General features: G+C 43.2%; 1 protein-coding gene across 7 annotated transcripts in view; it reads left to right on the top strand.

Moving 5' to 3' along the window:
* ATL3 (atlastin GTPase 3) overlaps window positions 1-17,687 on the top strand; it is a 56,055-nt gene extending 38,368 nt beyond the window's left edge. For all 7 annotated transcript variants that reach the window (XM_056526985.1, XM_056526986.1, XM_056526990.1 and 4 more), the window contains 6 exons: window positions 3,435-3,573; window positions 8,890-9,017; window positions 10,031-10,087; window positions 10,171-10,242; window positions 13,333-13,764; window positions 15,224-17,687. In XM_056526985.1, coding sequence (XP_056382960.1) covers window positions 3,435-3,573; window positions 8,890-9,017; window positions 10,031-10,087; window positions 10,171-10,242; window positions 13,333-13,764; window positions 15,224-15,307 — 912 coding nt within the window. In that variant the 3' untranslated portion in view covers window positions 15,308-17,687. The remainder of the gene's footprint in view (window positions 1-3,434; window positions 3,574-8,889; window positions 9,018-10,030; window positions 10,088-10,170; window positions 10,243-13,332; window positions 13,765-15,223) is intronic.
* The last annotated feature ends 271 nt before the right edge of the window (window positions 17,688-17,958 follow it).

Below are 17,958 nucleotides of genomic sequence, written 5' to 3'. Positions count from 1 at the left end.
GCTATCTTCATTCCGGTTGTTCCTGAGCTGTGGTCTTCTCGGCCGGTCCTCAGTCGTCAAAGCCGAGTGGTCCCCACATCCGGGGGTGTTTACAGTGATCTGCAACCCCTGGGGCGCTCCTGGCGTGGACCACTGCTTGTCCCGCCACGACCGAAGCGTTCCTCTCTCGTAGTCGGGCTTTGCCCTTCCTTATCTGTTTCCTCCCCTTCCTCTCTTTTTGGGGCCCTGTGGAAACTCGCAGTAGGGCGTTTCCTCCTTTTTCGTGACCCAGCCTGGCTCCGGTAGGCGTGGTATGTCGTCGTGGTCAGGTTCCTGCAGTACTCCAGGCTGCGTCTTCCTTATTTACCGTCTCTGCCTTGGACGGTGTGGCAGTTGAGACAGCAGTTCGGAGGACCCGCGGCTTCTCTTCCCAAGTGGTTCGCACCATGCTGAGGGCTCGCAGGCCTTCCTCTGCAAGATTTGCCTCCATACCTGGCGGTCTTCTTTTCTTTGGTGTGAAACTCAGCCCTGGTTTCTATGGTCGTAGTTTTCCCTCCCGACCCCTTTCCCTTTCCAGTCGGGGCTGGCACAAGGGTTGGCTTTTCAGCTCCCTTAAGGGTCAAAGGTTCGGCTCTTTTCCATTCTTTTTTTTCAACGTCCCCTGGCGTTCAGTTATCATGTCCGAACCTAGTTCAGGGAGTGGCACAACCTGTCCCTCCTTCTGAGTCCCCTTCTTTCCCTTGGGACTTACTCTTGGTCTTAGGTGCTCTACAGGCACCCCCTTTTTTACTTCTCAGGGACATTTCTCTTTGCCTCCTTCCCCGGAAGGTGGCGTTCCTTATTGCTCTTACCTCTCTTCGGAGGGCGTCAGAGCTGGCAGCTCTCTCCTGCCGTTCTCCCTTCCTGGTTGTATACCAGGACGAGTTGTTTTCCGTCCAGGTCTGTCCTTTTTACCTGAGATAGTTTTGACTTTTTCATCTCAATGAGGAGACCGTCTTACCGTCCTTTTGTCCGGTCCCCTTTCATCCCTGGAAGCATTTTTTTTCCACAACCTGGTTGTGGTGGGGGCTGTTCAGACTTATCTCTCAGTCTCTCTTTCCTTTTGGCAGTTTGACTCCCTGTTTTTGTTTCTCCGGAAGGTCGTCGTACAGGACAACCTGCTTCTGCGGCCACCATTTTTTCGGTGGATCCGGTCTGCTATTTCGGGAGCTTACCGCTGCCAGATCCCAAATGCTACTCTGGGCTGTAAGATGTTGCAGGTGGCGATGGTCCAGCTGTCCACCTGTCTAATTCCTTACCCACCCAAGAGACGGCTTTGGTACGTCCCATGGTCTGTGTCCCCCAATGGAGCCGATAGAGAAAAGGAGATTTTTTTATGCTTACTGTAAGCTTTCTCGAAGGATCCTTTGGGGGACACAGCTCCCACCCTTTTTTTCTGGTGTTCCTATTTCAGTTATCTGTCCGAAGGTGTGTTCAGTTGCTTTTTTTTCTGATTGCTCGGACAGTTTGTGGTTTTCTCTTGACCTGTCGGTCTTCTCCTATTGCTCTGGGACTAAAACTGATTACCTCAGGGCCTGGAGGCGGGTATATCCTGCTGGGAGGAGCCGACTTTTCTGGTTGCCATAGTGTCACACCTCCTAGAGACAGCAGCATACACCCAAGGTCTGTGTCCCCCAATGGATCCTTCGAGAAAGAGATTTTACGATAAGCATAAATAAATCTCCTTTTTTGTACTGGCCACAGGTCCTCTTTATTATGGATATTGTATATCCTGTATATCAGTTGTCAAACGGAGCAACTGCAGATAGCAACCAAATTCCACCGCTGTTTTCTTCCTTTGAAAATCAAAAGTGGCAACAGAAATGGTAGCCTTTGGCAATGACTCCACTGCTCCTTTGTAAAAACTTCATAGAACTTGTGAATTCAATGCTGTTCCTGCTCTGTAAAAACACCACACTACAATATCCTCCATTATACCAAGCTAGACATATTAAAACACTTGCCTGAGAGGGTAATGTTTCTCCTTGAGGAAGGCACTAAACTTCCATGTGGTGTCTTATAGACCATGCAGTGCTTCTTGGAGGGGATTACAAAAGAGCTTGCTCTCTAGTGCCACCTACAGGGAAGTAGCATCCCTTTAAAAATGTTTAAAACATGATTTGTTACTTTCGGGTTATTGCCCCTCAACAGTGCAGAGAATTTGACTGTAATGCTTGTAAACATCAGATATGAAAAGAACACACACACACACACACACACACACACACACACACACACACACACACACACACACACACACACACATATATATATATATATATATATATATATATATATATACTTCAATTTAAGTATATTTAAGTGCTGAATCTCCAGTTTTGGAAACCTCCGGCTTTCCTGGACTGGGGACGTGACGTCACGCCATGCCCCCTCCATTCATGTCTATGGGAGGGGGCGTGATGGCCGTCACGCCCACTCCCGTATACATGAATGGAGGGGGCGTCGCCCCCTCCCATAGACATGAATGGAAGGGGCGTGGCGTGACGTCATGTCCCCAGTCCCGGAAACCCGGAGGTTTCCGAAACTGGAGATTCAGCACCCACATAGAATGCGGGTGCTGCGGGAAGATCATGGGGAGTCTCAGCAGCGGGCCCCCCCGCGATCAGACATCTTATCCCTATCCTTTGGATAGGGGATAAAATGTTTTTGCCCGGAATACCCCTTTAAGGCTTAGTTCACACATAGTATTTTGGTCAATTTTTTTTTGTCAAAAAAGCAGTGGGTCAAAAACACAAAAAAGAGATGCAAATCTTTCCATTATAGTTTTTCTGTGTTGGCTCCACTTTTGGTTTTGGCTAAGAATAAAGACCAAAATAGTGTGCGTGAACCCGGCCTTATAAGGTGTGTGCAGAGCTTTTATTATATAGTATTGAGACTTAGTGGACAGAGTAATAAGTACATAGAGAGGTAGGTAGCACCTATATAAAGATAATAAAGGTTTCACCATTTATAATTGGTGACAGTCACAGTTTAACCCCTCCCCCTCACAGTGACCTCTCCACAAGTCACAGAGCATGTCTAGAACTCTCTACCATAGAAGTTTGAATCCCCTCTAGACACCAGTTTGGCTGCTGAAAAGAGCAGAAAATCCAAGATGGCTGCCCCATAATAATGTACAGAAAATGGGGAAAAAAAATCTATACTTAGACAATAAAAACAGATTTAGGCAAAAAAAGAATATAAATAAATGTGAAGATTGAAGTGAGGCACCAACATAATATAAACTGTACGCATCCTTATCGTGAATGTAATATAGTCTCCTCAATATAGAGAGAATTATGGTGGACGTTCTCTGGCTGCTGTGGGAATGTCTGGATACGTGGAGCCTGGAAGAGCAGATGACGCTACATTTCTGATTTATTTTATTTTTGTAACCTAATCCTGTGTTCCATCAGGTAAAGGAACATCAGCATGAAGAGATCCAGAATGTCCGTAAACACATTCACTCCTGTTTCACAAGTGTCAGCTGTTTTCTTCTTCCACATCCTGGGCTCAAGGTTGCAACTAGTCCTCAGTTTGATGGGCGTCTTAAAGGTTGGTTAAATGTTCCAATCTCTAAGCCCAGCTATTGTAGCTAAAATATACTATACAATATACAGCTGACTCCTGCTGAATAAGTTCTTGAGTCTGTGCCCTCCCCATGCTGTAGTAATATGGCATAGTGTGGGAACTACAACAACCAATCACAGCTCAGCTTTCACTTTACCACAGCTCATTAACCCCTTAAGGACCGGAGGTTTTTCCGTTTTTGCATTTTCGTTTTTTGCTCCTTGCCTTTAAAAAATCATAACTCTTTCAAATTTACACCTAAAAATCCATATGATGGCTTATTTTTTGCGCCACCAATTCTACTTTGTAATGACGTCAGTCATTTTGCCCAAAAATCTATGGTGAAGCGGGAAAAAAAATCATTGTGCGACAAAATTGAAAAAAAAAAAACGCTGTTTTGTAACTTTTGGGGGCTTCCGTTTCTACGTAGTAAATTTTTCGGTAAAAATGACACCTGATATGTATTCTGTAGGTCCATACGATTAAAATGATACCCTACTTATATAGGTTTGATTTTGTCGGACTTCTGGAAAAAATCATAACTACATGCAGGAAAATTAATACGTTTAAAATTGTCATCTTCTGACCCCTATAACTTTTTTATTTTTCCGTGTATGGGGCGGTATGAGCACTCATTTTTTGCGCCGTGATCTGAAGTTTTTAACGGTACCATTTTTGCATTGATAGGACTTATTGATCACTTTTTATTCATTTTTAAATGATATAAAAAGTGACCAAAAATGCACTATTTTGGACTTTGGAATTTTTTTGCGCGCACGCCATTGACCGAGCGGTTTAATTAATGATATATTTTTATAATTCGGACATTTCCGCACGCGGTGATACCACATATGTTTATTTTTATTTTTATTTACACTGTGTTTTTTTTTTTATTGGAAAAGGGGGGTGATTCAAACTTTTAATAGGGGAGGAGTTAAATGATCTTTATTCACTTTTTTTTTTCACTTTTTTTTTGCAGTGTTATAGGTCCCATAGGGACCTATAACACTGCACACACTGATCTTCTATGTTGATCACTGGTTTCTCATAAGAAACCAGTGATCAACGATTCTGCCGCATGACTGCTCATGCCTGGATCTCAGGCACTGAGCAGTCATTCGGCGATCGGACAGCGAGGAGGCAGGAAGGGGCCCTCCCGCTGTCCTGTCAGCTGTTCGGGATGCCGCGATTAGCCGCGGCTATCCCGAACAGCCCGACTGAGCTAGCCGGGAACTTTCACTTTCACTTTTAGCCGCGCGGCTCAGCTTTGAGCGCGCGGCTAAAGGGTTAATAGCGCGCGGCGCCGCGATCGGCGCTGCGCGCTATTAGAGGCGGGTCCCGGCTTCACTATGACGCCGGGCCCGCCATGATATGACGCGGGGTTACTGTGTAACCCCGCGTTATATCAGAAGAGCAGGACCAAGGACGTACCGGTACGTCCTTGGTCCTTAAGGGGTTAAGATATGAAAGCTGATCTGTGATTGGTCGCTGTGGGTAAAATGTCTCCAGTTTTTCTCTAACACATTTTAACCCCTTCCCGCAGACTGCCGTTTATAAACGGCAGGTTGTACAGTGCGTTCGCGCACCCCGCCGTTTATAAATGGCATACAGTTAACCCGGCACTGCGCAGCATCGCACGGGTTAACCAGCAGAAGTCCCGCTGTTTCCAGCAGGAGACAATTTCTGCTTCACCCCCCAGGACAATCCATTGATGGTCCTGGTCAGCGATCACTGTGATTGGTCCCTGTGGACCAATTACAGTGACCTGGGGTGAAAGTTCAGATCCCCCGCACAGCCCGCCCCTGGAAGTCGTGCAGAACGGGGGAAGATGGCTCCGGGGGCTTGCGGGGACCTGCGGCATAGGGGGGTGGGGGGAACACGCGGGGACCGGCGGCCTTACCTGGAGCAGCGGCAGGACCGTGGAGCAGTGGCAGGACTGGCCACGTGGAGGAGCAGCGGCAGGACCAGCAGGTAAGTACATGGTCCTCAGAGGCAGCAGTGAAGATCTTCACTGCTGCTTCTAGGAGTCTGAAAACTACAACTCCCAGCATGCCCAGACAGCCAAAGGCTGTCTGGGCATGCTGAGAGTTGTAGTTTTGCAACTTCTGGAGGGCCCCAGTTTGCAGACCATTGTTTGATGGTCTCCAATCTGTGTGCTCTTCCAGCTGTTGCAAAATTACAGCTCCCAGCATGCACTGACTGTCCAGGCATGCTGGGAGTTTTAGTTCAGCAACATCTGGCCCTTCAGACAGTCAGTGCATGTTGAGAGTTGTAGTTTTGCAACAACTGGAGACACACTGGTAGGGAAACATTGTCTGTTTCTAACTCAGTGTTTCCTAACCTGTGTGCCTCCAGCTGTTGCAAAACTATAACTCCCAGCATGCACTAACAGACCATGCATGCTGGGAGTTGTGGTTTTGCAACAGCTGGTGCACCCCCCCTGTGAATGTACAGGGTACATTCACATGGGCGAGGGTTTTACAGTGGGTTTCTCTCTGCAAGTTTGAGATGCAGCAAATTTTGCCCTGGGAAACTCGCTGTAATCCCCCGCCCATGTGACTGTACCCTAAAAACACTACACTAACACAAAATAATAAGTTAAAAACACTACATATACACACACCCCTACACAGTACCCCCCCCCCCCCCCAATAAGAACGTCCAGTACGCCACTGTTTCCAAAGCAGAGCCTCCAGCTGTTGCAAAACAGCAACTCCCAGTATTGCCAGACAGCCATTGACTGTCCAAGCATGCTGGGAGTTTTGCAACAGCTGGAGGCACCCTGTTTGGGAATCACTGGCGTAGAATACCCCTATGTCCACCCCTATGCAAGTCCCTAATTTAGGCCTCAAATGCGCATGGCGCTCTCTCACTTTGGAGCCCTGTCGTATTTCAAGTCAACAATTTAGGGTCACATATGGGGTATCGCCGTACTCGGAAGAAATTGCGTTACAAGGTTTCGGGGGCTTTTTCTCCTTTTACCCTTCATGAAAAGGAAATGTTGGGGTCTACACCAGAATGTTAGTGTAAAAAAATTACATTTTTTACACTAACATGCTGGTGTTGCCCCATACTTTACATTTTCACAAGAGGTAAAAGGGAAAAAGGCCTCCAAAATTTGTAACACAATTTCTCCTGAGTACGGAGATACCCCATATGTGGGCACAAAGTGCTCTGGGGGCGCACAACAAGGCCCAGAAGGGAGAGTGCACCATGTACATTTGAGGTGATTTGCACAGGGGTGGCTGATTGTTACAGCGGTTTTGACAAATGCAAAAAAAACAAAAACCCCATATGTGACCCCCTTTCGGAAACTACACCCCTCACGGAATGTAATAATGGGTGCAGTGAGAATTTACCCCCCACAGGTGTCTGACGGATCTTTGGAACAGTAGTCCGTGAAAATGAAAACTTTTGTACAGCACACTGTTCCAAAGATCTGTCAGACACCAGTAAATGCTCACTGTACCCCTTGTTACATTCCTCAATGGGTCTAGTTTCCAAAATGGTATGCCATGTGGGTTTTTTTTTTTTTTGCTGTCCTGGCACCATAGGGGCTTCCTAAATGCGACATGCCCCCCGAGCAAAATTTACTCTCAAAAAGCCAAATATGACTCCTTCTCTTCTGAGCATTGTAGTTCGCCGGTAGTGCACTTCAGGTCAACTTATGGGGTATCTCCATACTCAGAAGAGATGGGGTTACAAATTTTGAGGGGTATTTTCTGCTATTAACCCTTGCAAAAATGTGAAATTTGGGGGGGAAACACACATTTTAGTGAATTTATTATTTTTTTTTCCATATGCAAAAGTCGTGAAACACCTGTGGGGTATTAAGGTTCACTTTATTCCTTGTTACGTTCCTCAAGGGATCTAGTTTCCAAAATGGTATGCCATGTGTTTTATTTTATTTATTTTTTGCTGTTCTGGCACCATAGGGGCTTTCTAAATGCAACATGCCCCCCAAAAACCATTTCAGAAAAACATACTCTCCAAAATGCCCTCGTCGCTCCTTCGCTTCTGAGCCCTCTACTGCGCCCGCCGAACACTTTTTACATAGACATATAAGGTATGTGCTTACTCGATAGAAATTGGGTTACAAATATATGTATACATGTTCTCCTTTTACCGCTTGTAAAAACAAAATAAAAAAATTGGGTCTACAAGAACATGCGAGTGTAAAAAAAAGAAGATTGTGAATTTTCTCCTTCACTTTGCTGCTATTCCTGTGAAACGCCTAAAGGATTAAAACACTGACTGAATGTCATTTTGAATACTTTGAGGGGTGCAGTTTTTATAATGGGGTCATTTATGGGGTATTTCTAATATGAAGACCCTTCAAATTCACTTCAAACCTGAACTGGTCCCTGAAAAATAGTGAGTTTGAAAATTTTGTGAAAAATTTGAAAATTGCTGCTGAACTTTGAAGCCCTCTGGTGTCTTCCAAAAGTAAAAACTCATCAATTTTATGATGCAAACATAAAGTAGACATATTGTATATGTGAATTAAAAAAAATACATTTTCCTTACAAGCAGAGAGCTTCAAAGTTAGAAAAATGCAAAATTTTCAAATTTTTCATAAAATTTTGGGATTTTTCACCAAGAAAGGATGCAAGTTACCACAAAATTTTACCACAATGTTAAAGTAGAATCTGTCACGAAAAAACAGTCTCTGAATCAGAATGATAACTAAAAGCATTCCAGAGTTATTAATGTTTAAAGCGACAGTGGTCAGATGTGCAAAAAACGCTCTGGTCCTTAATAAGGCCAAAATGGGCTTGGTCCTGAAGGTGTTAATAAATCATTGTTTTAGATATCCAGTACAGATGGATCTCATTTCATACTACCATTGGGTGTGAACTGATGCGGTAGTTGTGGACTTGCTGGAGGGGATGAGGCTAAGAAAGTGTGCCAGTTTTTGGAGGTGAAATAAATCTTGACTAGAAATGAGCGGACTTACAGTAAATTCGATTCATCTTAAGCTTCTCGGCTCGGCGGTTGCTGACTTTATCCTGCATAAATTAGTTCAATTTTCAGGTGCTCCGGTGGGCTGGAAGAGGTGGATACAGTCCTAGGAGACTCTTTCCTAGGACTGTATCCACCTTTTCCAGCCCAACTGCCGAGCCGAGAAGTTCGTGACGAATCGAATTTACTGTAAGTTCGCTCATCTCTAATCTTGACCTCTCAGACAAACCGTATATCAAGGGCAAAGCATATGGGAATGTAGAAGCGACAAAACAATTACTCACAATTAATTTACCTATCTTTCGTATCTGACATATAGATTTGTATTTTTATTTCCAGATATTGCCCCAGAGTTCACAGAGCAGCTCAGCGCTCTGGTTCCCCTTGTCCTTGGACCAAAAAGTCTGATGGAAAAAGAGATAAATGGTTCAAAAGTAACCTGCAGAGGATTACTGGAGTATTTTAAGGTAAATTGGATGGTCTGAACGTAAAATGCTACATTTTATCCTGGGTTGTATTCCATTCTGTAAATTTCCTTATTTTGAAAGTGTTTGTGCTCTGTTCACATAAGGTAAGATCTGATTGCTATGGGCAACTGCTGCACTTTTCCTCTGCACATGTTTTAATAAATCTCCCACATCGACTCTATGACATCTGTTTATAACAGAAGCAATAATTCAGTATCGGTTATATGATGGACTGGATCCATGCCCCATGGACCCCATTATTTAAAGGGTTACTCCACTGAAAACTTTTTTTTTTTTTCATCAACTGGTGCCAGAAAGTAATTTACAAATCTGTTTAATTTTCTGGCAATAGTTAATTAAAAAAAATGTTTTCCAGTGGAGTACCCCTTTAAGATGAGTCCTTCTGGATTCTATTTAGGTTCCCAACACTTTCATAGATAGAAAGAGTAGCGCAGCATGCAAAACTATTCTATCAAAAGTGACAATTCTGGTGGGAAGCGCAAATGTAGACAACCTAATTTACTTAGAATTTGATAAAGGCAATAAAACTTATACAAAATTACTTTTCATCCATAACCCATTAAGGATGCAGACAAATGCCAAGACACCCATCGATCAGGAGAATGAGTGGGAAGAAGTGCACTGTGGTGCTCTTCACTCCTCGGCTCATAGCGATCTCCATCCAGCTTCTCTGGATGGTCACATAGACTTATAATGGGGCTGCAAAATAGAGATTGCTGTGAGCTGGGGAGTGAAGAACGCTACCGTGCACTTCTCCCTGCTTATTCTCCTTATCTTTGTCACCTGTGAAAAGTTTTTATAAATGACAGTCCACTTCAAAGTGCGTGAAAGCTTTTGTATTAGACATTTTCAATACTAACGTGTGCAGTGTGCTGTCCTTTTGCGGCTGCTATTTTGCCTTTTTTTGTTATATCTTGAAGAATGAGACGTGATCATATCTGGGAATACTTATCATTTTTATTGTGTTTTTTTTTATTTTATTTTTTTAAAAGGCCTACATAAAGATTTATCAAGGTGAAGATTTACCCCATCCCAAATCCATGCTGCAGGTACAATTAACACTGTAATTCTTGAAAAATTTATAGACACTGATTCTACCATGTCCTTTTAACGTTTGCTCTTCTATTCTTAGGCAACTGCAGAGGCCAATAACCTGGCAGCTGTAGCTTCAGCTAAGGATTTATACAACAGCAGCATGGAGAAGGTGAGTAGTCTTTGGGGTTTCTTAAAGGACCTCTGCAGCGTTACAAACACTTATCCCCCTATCCTCAAGATAGGGGATAAGTGTTTGATCGCGGGGGGGTCCGAACGCTGGGGCCCCCGGCAATCTCCTGTTCGGGGCCCCGGCTCTCCCGTGCAGGGGGCGTGCCAGCCGCAGCATGACGTTGCGGCCGGCACGCCTCCTCCATACATCTCTATGGGAGAGGCGGGGAGGCAGCAGTCGTGTCTCCCCGTATCCCCCATAGAACTGTATGGATGACGGGGAGGAGACGGGGCATCACCATGAGCGCTTATGGTGGAGCCCCGTTATGGAGATGGGGGGGGGGGGGGGGTCCCAGCGGTTGCCGCTGCAGTTGTCCTTTAAAGGGGTTTTTAAAGACTTTTTTACTGGTGGCCTTTTCTGCAGGATAGATCTTTAATATCTGAACGTGGCGTCTGCATAGAGAACAGAGCTGGGAGTAGACTGCTTTTCTCACGTGTTTTTTTATATTTCTTTAATATATCTTTCAGTTTTTGTGACATCCCCCTTCCTTACAAATAGCAGCAAAAATGGAGAAACACAACTAAAGTGATCAGACATGTAAATCTTTAGGCCAGTTAATAGTTATTAATCCAAGTAGAAGAAGCAACATTCCAGAAATTGTGAAAAAATTTGGTGTTTTTTATTTGTTTTTTTTAATCTGTCGTGTAGAGAGCGGCAAGGTTTGCACTCCTAAATGGATTAATTTTCAATTTCTTGAAAATTGAGGTGTTGAACCATTGCTATACCAAAGGCTGTCCGGGCATGCTGGGAGTTGTAGATTTGCAATAGATGGAGGCACCCTGGTTGGGAAACACTGAGATATGTCCATATGCACAATTAGGATATATGCAAACTTATTGGCAAAATAGGACAAACCCATTAACCTCTTAAGGACACAGCCCCTTTTGGCTTTGACGACGTAGCTAAATTTAATTTAAAAATTATGTGATATTCCATTTGTCTGGAATGAAACAATTTTGGACTTTGGTATTGATTTGCGCTTACACCATTCACAGTACAGGATTATTAAATGGTAACTCTCATTAAAACAATTTTTTGCTATTGCACTCCTTATGGTGAATAAAAAATATACGTTGTTTAAAAAAAAATTAAGTTTTCTATCTTTTATTTGTGCTTAAAAAAGCCGAAGAGCATGTTTTCCCCCATCTCATACACAGACTTTGGACCGAAGCCCAAACACCGGAAGTGCAGCCTGGAGTTCTGAGGGGCGTGTGTCCAGCCTCATCCAATCATAGCTCCTCTCATACTTAACTGCCATATGCTGTTGGTTGGACAACCCCCCCCCCCCCCCCCCCCCCTCAGCACTCCAGGCGGCACTTCCTGTGCTCTTGAGCTTTTTTAAGCACAAATAAGACATAGGGGAAACTTCATTTTTTTAAAACAAAGTATATTAGAAATATTCTTTATTTATCATAAGGAGTGCAATAGCAAAAATAAGTTTTAATGAGTTACCATTTAAAGGAAAACGGTTAGCCAGTTCACCTGCACTAAACCCAATACACTGGGTTATAGTGTGGGTGAACAGGAGTCCATATACGGATCACTTACTTTTTTAGGTCCCCCGCCAGTAGCCTTGCTTTGGGTTCCAGAGGAAGGGGCCTTAGCCCGCCCCCCTTGTTCGCATATTCATTTTCCCCCTGAGCGCTCTGTCTGCAGAGCGCATGGGCTGAATTTTTTGCCCAGCTCTCACGACCTGATGATGTGAGAGCTGTGCGTCGGGAGAGCGCTCTGCACAGTGTAACTGCGCATGCGCCGGTCCCTCGCTACACTCAGAAGCATCTCTTTCTGAAGTCTCACAACTTCCGGGTGTAGTGAGGGAGCGCCGCATGTGCAGTTACACTGCACAGAGCGCTCTCCGGATGCACTGCTCTCACGTCATCAGGACGTGAGAGCTGGGTAAAGAATTCAGCCCATGCGCTCTACAGACAGAGCGCAGCGCTCAGGGGGAAAATGAATATGTGAACCCAAAGCAAGGCTACTGGCGGGGGACCCGCCTTCAGAGTGCAGATGAAGGCCAAAATTATGGAACTTTAGCAGACGACAACTGCGGCAAGAAAACCTAAAAGAGTAAGTGACCCATGTATGGACTCCTGTTCACCCACACTATAACCCAGTGTATTGGGTTTAGTGTGGGTGAACTGGCGGACAGTTTAACATTATTTCTCAGTCGGCTCCATTGGGAGACACAGAGACCGTGGGTATATGCTGCTGACACTAGGCAACTAAAGAAAGTCTGACTGGGAGAGCATGGTAAGTGAGCCATTGCACCTTGTTCACACTGGTGTGGTGCTGTGCGGTGTCCGTTGCTGCCGTGGGGCCGTGTCTGCGGGGGGGTGCGGCCCATAGACTGGTTTGAGTGGCATTGGGGCCGCTCTGCCGGTGGGTCGTTCCCCCCTGTGGGCATTGGTGTCGCGGCGGTGGTGGTCGCTGCCCGGTGCTGCGCCATTTTATGCTAGGGTCGTTAGGGACCCACTCTAAATAGGTGGCCTTGACGTGGCGAGTGGGCTTGTACTTTTTGATCAAAAATGTATACTAACAACCTGTTAGTTTTTGATATTATGCTGAGAAGCAATCAGATCATTATGCAAGATTGTAGATGTGCACCATGTCTGTTTTTCTAACCGAATTCACACTATTACATAACAATGCTCAATTTGATCAGAGATCTGCTGGTCAGTCTGCTCTAGAGTCAGGCTCTAACAGCAGATTGCCTTAGGCTCTGTGGATATTCAGCAAGAGAAGCACTTCAGCTGCCAGGGAGAATGATGGGACCCCCGGCATTTACTGTGAGTGGTGCCAGTTGTCACTTACAGTCTGACTTTAGTGCAGCTCATGTTCTCAGGCAACAGCGATGTACATGTAGGTTACATATCCTATAGGTTTTAATTCTGAAGCTTTTTTACACCAGGCTAGAGGCTTCCATTTGCTCTATGTACTGGGAATCTCCTAGCGCATATAAAAAAAAAATTCCCATAGACACCTGTCCCCGTGCATTGTAATCCTTGTTCTCTATGTGATATCTTTTTACAGATTTGTGGAGGGGAGAAGCCATATGTGTCTCCTGATGTCCTGCGAGATCGTGACGCTGTTTGCAAAGAGGAGGCGCTGTCTTCTTTTGACCGTGCAAAGAAAATGGGAGGAGTAGAGTTCAGTCGGCAATACAGAGAAGAGTTGGAAAAGGACCTGGAGGAAGTGTATTCTGCCTTCTGCAAGCACAATGAAAGCAAGAACATCTTCACGGCTTTTCGCACTCCAGCTGTGCTACTAGCCATGGTGGTAGCATTATACATGGCCTCTGGTATCACAGGTTTCGTGGGGTTAGGCGTGGTGGCTCAGCTGTTAAACTGTGCAATGGGATTGATGCTCATTGCACTCCTGTCTTGGGGCTACATCAAGTATTCTGGACAGTACAGAGACCTTGGAAAAGTCATAGACACCAGTGCAGATTATGTTCTAGACCAGGTATGGTTACGTCAGTTCCAGATTTGTATCTCATTGTAAAGCATCACACATCAGCGTTGTGCTCCATCTTGTAAGTGGTTCGGCTTTTTTTTTTTTTATGCACCAAATGAACCCTGAACGGGTTGGAGCACAACGTATGGTATAAATTAACAAAAGCAATAATACTTTTCCACTGCCCTCTGATGCTTTCCTGGTTCACCGCTGGGCTCTGTTTATTGGACTCCAGTTATCATGTGATATGTCAACACTGCAGAGGCCAGTGATTGTCTCCAGAGGTCACATGATGCATCATCACTCAAGCCAATTGAACAGATACCAGCGGAGGAGTAAGGAGAGTACTGTCATTTTAAATCATTGTGAACTGTCTGCTAAATGAATGTAGAATTTTTTTTTTATAATGGGACTGAAAAAACACCTTCAAACAATACAATTATTTAACTCCTTTATGACAAATTTTGATATTTGGATCACATTTATTTCCTCCTTACCTTCTAAGACCCCATAACTTAATTTTTCCACAAGTTGTATTACAGCTTTTTTTTTTTTTTTTGGACTTGTACTTTTTATCATATGTATTATGAAGCTAGAAAAAAAATGAAAGTAAGGCAATTAAAAATATATATGGAATTACGCAATTTTGTGGGGCAATAATTTCACAATTTCACAAAGTTTACAATATTATAAAACTGACATGCAAACTTTATTCTATGGGTCACTAAACTTGGATTTTTTTTTTCTTTCGTTTTATGGTTGAAAAAAAATTTAAAACTTGAAAAAGAAGAAAAAAACTTTATGACCCCTTTAACTTTATTTTTCCAACTATGGAGCTGTATTAGGGTTTATTTTTTGTGGCAGGAGTTGTACTTTTTAACAGTATTTTTAAACACTATTCCGTTTTTCCTCGCATTAGATGTGTCCAAAAATCAGCAAATTTGGAGTTTTTTGACCGAGCAGGATAAGGGATGTAATAATTTAATAGTTCATACAATCATGTGCATGACGCTACCAAATAATTTTATTACCCTGTCATAGGCCCTCAATAGAATGCAGTGCATTACATTGATCCATGTAGTCTGCACTCGATTGCTAAGGGCTGCCTAAGGCCTTCAACAATCAACAATCTATGGAACCTTAAGCAGCAGAGGTAATGTCTCGGGATTGCACTACAACCCATCTTACACCTCATTATTACATTGTGGGGATGCTGATGGGACCACTAGACACCAGGGTTTACCGGCATTTAGTATTTAAATGCCATGGTCGCTAATGATCACAATGTTTATCCAGTGAAATTACGGACATTCGAGCGATCTCCTGTCTCCATTATTAACAGCAGATGTCTGTTAGGGAGAAGAGTTGTTGTATACACCATGCATTTCTAAATATTACCTTTAAAATGATAACTTTATAAGTCAACCTGAAGTAATGCTTATCCTCTATGCTTTATCTACCTAAACAGGCTACAAGCCGCTTGGGCAACTCCACTCGTCGTTTTACAGAGCCGGCAGTAGGCTCTCCGCCAGAGAGGAAGAAGCAGAAGTAGATGCAGAGCTGAGTAAGTGACATTTTTCCTGCCTCCAGCCCTTGTCACCATCTTCATCCACAGCCATTCCAGCGATGCCACCTGAGATATGACAGCAGTGCCTTTCTGTACTCTTTCCTACCTTCATCAGCAGACCTATCTATACATTCCCTACTTACTATAGATAGATCTTGTTTTGTTTTATCCTCCTATAGGGAACCACAGTATGTTGTACTATATGCCCTGCACTTTAACACATCAGCTACTACAGCCTGAGCTCAGATAATGGTATTGAAAAGAAAGTATTGCTGAAAGTATTCGCAGTGCCCAGTATATTCTTTTATGCAGTAAAGCTGACATTTCTTTTTTTTTTTTTAGTACTGAAAATATATTTTGTTGCAGATGGGACAGGTCACACTTAGGTGCCATACCTGCTTCAGCATTATATCTGTGCATTTGTTACATCCTTGTATGATATCTACAATATTATATATATGTCTGAGAAAAGCAAAATTCTATATATTCATATTGTATTGAGCTTACGTAGTTGTTACACTTAGTTTACTTGAGGAGCTGCTTTTTATTCCATGGTTTATATTGTTACCATTTTTGGAGGGGCCTTATTTCAATCCTTCATAGTGCCTTACATTCTTTAAAGTTTAAGAATCTAAAAACTAAACTACACAAATTAATTCTTTATATGTATCTGTAACATAAAACTTTTGTCAGCGACATTTGTGGGTCCAGTGACCAATATGTTAAAGAACAAAGCGATTTGACATAATGCTATACCAATGTTGTTACATGAAGTAGTTCAGACATTCCTTCACAGTATGCGTGAGTGCCATACGCCTTTTGTTGCTGTATCATTTTAACTAAAAAGGAGGAGCACACAGCCAACTTTTCCTTTAAAAAGGTTATCCGGAATTACAGAATTGGAAAAACAGAGGTGATATAAAAAAAAAAAATAAAAAAAAAACACCACTCCTGTCCTCAGGTTGGTTGAGTTATTGCAGCCCAGTTCCATTAAAGTATATGGAGCCAAGTTGTAAAACAACACACAACCTGAGGACAGGGGTGGTGCTGTTTTTGGAAGAAATTTGCTCTGTTTTTGTTTTCCTGGATAACCCCTTTTTAAGACAGTTTCTGTGTATTGTTGCACACAAATTTTTATGAGTTATAGAAACGTTGAAAAGCTCATGCAACAGTTTCAGAAATTGATAATAAAGCAATATATGGCCCATAACCACATATAATAAAGTGAGCATGGAATGGTTAAAGGGGTACTCCGCTGCTCAGCGTTTGGAACAAACTGTTCCAAACGCTGGAGCAAGCGCCGGGAGCTTGTGATGTCATAGCCCCGCCCCCTTATGCTGTCACGCTCCACCCCCTCAATGCAAGTCTATGGGAGGGGGCATGACAGCCGTCACGCCCCCTCCTATAGACTTGCATTGAGGGGGTGGGGCGGGATGTCATGAGTGGGCGGGGCAGTGACTTCACGAGCTCCCGGCTCCAGCGTCCAGAACAGTTTGTTCCAAACGCTGAGCAGCGGAGTACCCCTTTAAGTCATATTTATAGTGGGCCGATTTCCTAGAAGTTTTTTTTTTTTTAGGATTTAAAAGTGAATTCTTCTGAGAAACCTCCCCTGTAGACAATGAACAAATAAGAAAACGATAGTCCTGGGCTAGAGTATATGTGGGACTCACAAGTTCATTAAAGTTACAGTAGATGCCCTCAGATAGCAGGGAATGGATGATGGTATTCGCACACGTGTTCCTTACTTGAGTGATACCACTAAAATTGAATGGGATAAAATTGCAGGACATAAGTTGCTTCTAAAGTTCTGCACTTCTCTGACTAGTATTACAAAATAGTCATAGTTGACATATCTGATACTAAGAAAATATTATACATTTTGGTTTAGCCTCCAATATGACTAAAGTTAAAATTTTATATAAGCCACTTTGATGCAATGAAATTTACATAGGTTGTGCCTTACGTCATGAGATTCTAGTGACGCGCTCATGTTTATCCTGTATGTACCTGTATATGATGCCTTGCTCTATACACATGTATTTCTATAAACTCTATGTGCAATCTAAAGTTTTATCTATATAACAAAATGGTATTGTATGTGGGCAGTCATGGCAATGTATGTAATATTTCTGCCTGTTCCATGTTTATACAAGCATATATGTATATATATGTGTCGGATTTATAGAGGTACTGTATACTAAACTTTAGTTTCCAATGGGTTTTGCCAGAAACAAATTGTTCCCCCTTCCAAAGTTAAAAGTAAAAGCTAAATTCCAAAGCACAGTTAAAATCTGGACCAATATTTCTTATTACTGCTGCTTCTTTTCTATCCTTTTATTTTTAATAAAAGCAAATGTAACACTTTGATGGGTGTGTGTTTTTATTTTGGCTTTCTGTTATTCTCTAATAATATTTGAGACACACAAATGCTATAAATGTTTTATAGCAACAAACAAGAAAAGTTCCCGCAACTCACCGCTGGAAGGGGACTCGGCGTAGTAAGGCCACCATGGATGATCGGGGAGAGACGGGAGGCTCAGAGGCTACTAACCGGTAAGTTTCGTGCAGGTGCACTTCTTCCGGCCTCTAGAGGCCGGAAGAAGTGCATCTGCACGAAACTTACCGGTTAGTAGCCT

This window comes from Hyla sarda, chromosome 6 (assembly GCF_029499605.1).
Source record: "Hyla sarda isolate aHylSar1 chromosome 6, aHylSar1.hap1, whole genome shotgun sequence".
Classification (NCBI taxonomy): Eukaryota; Metazoa; Chordata; class Amphibia; order Anura; family Hylidae; genus Hyla; species Hyla sarda.
This window is presented reverse-complemented; position numbering and strand designations above follow the sequence as displayed.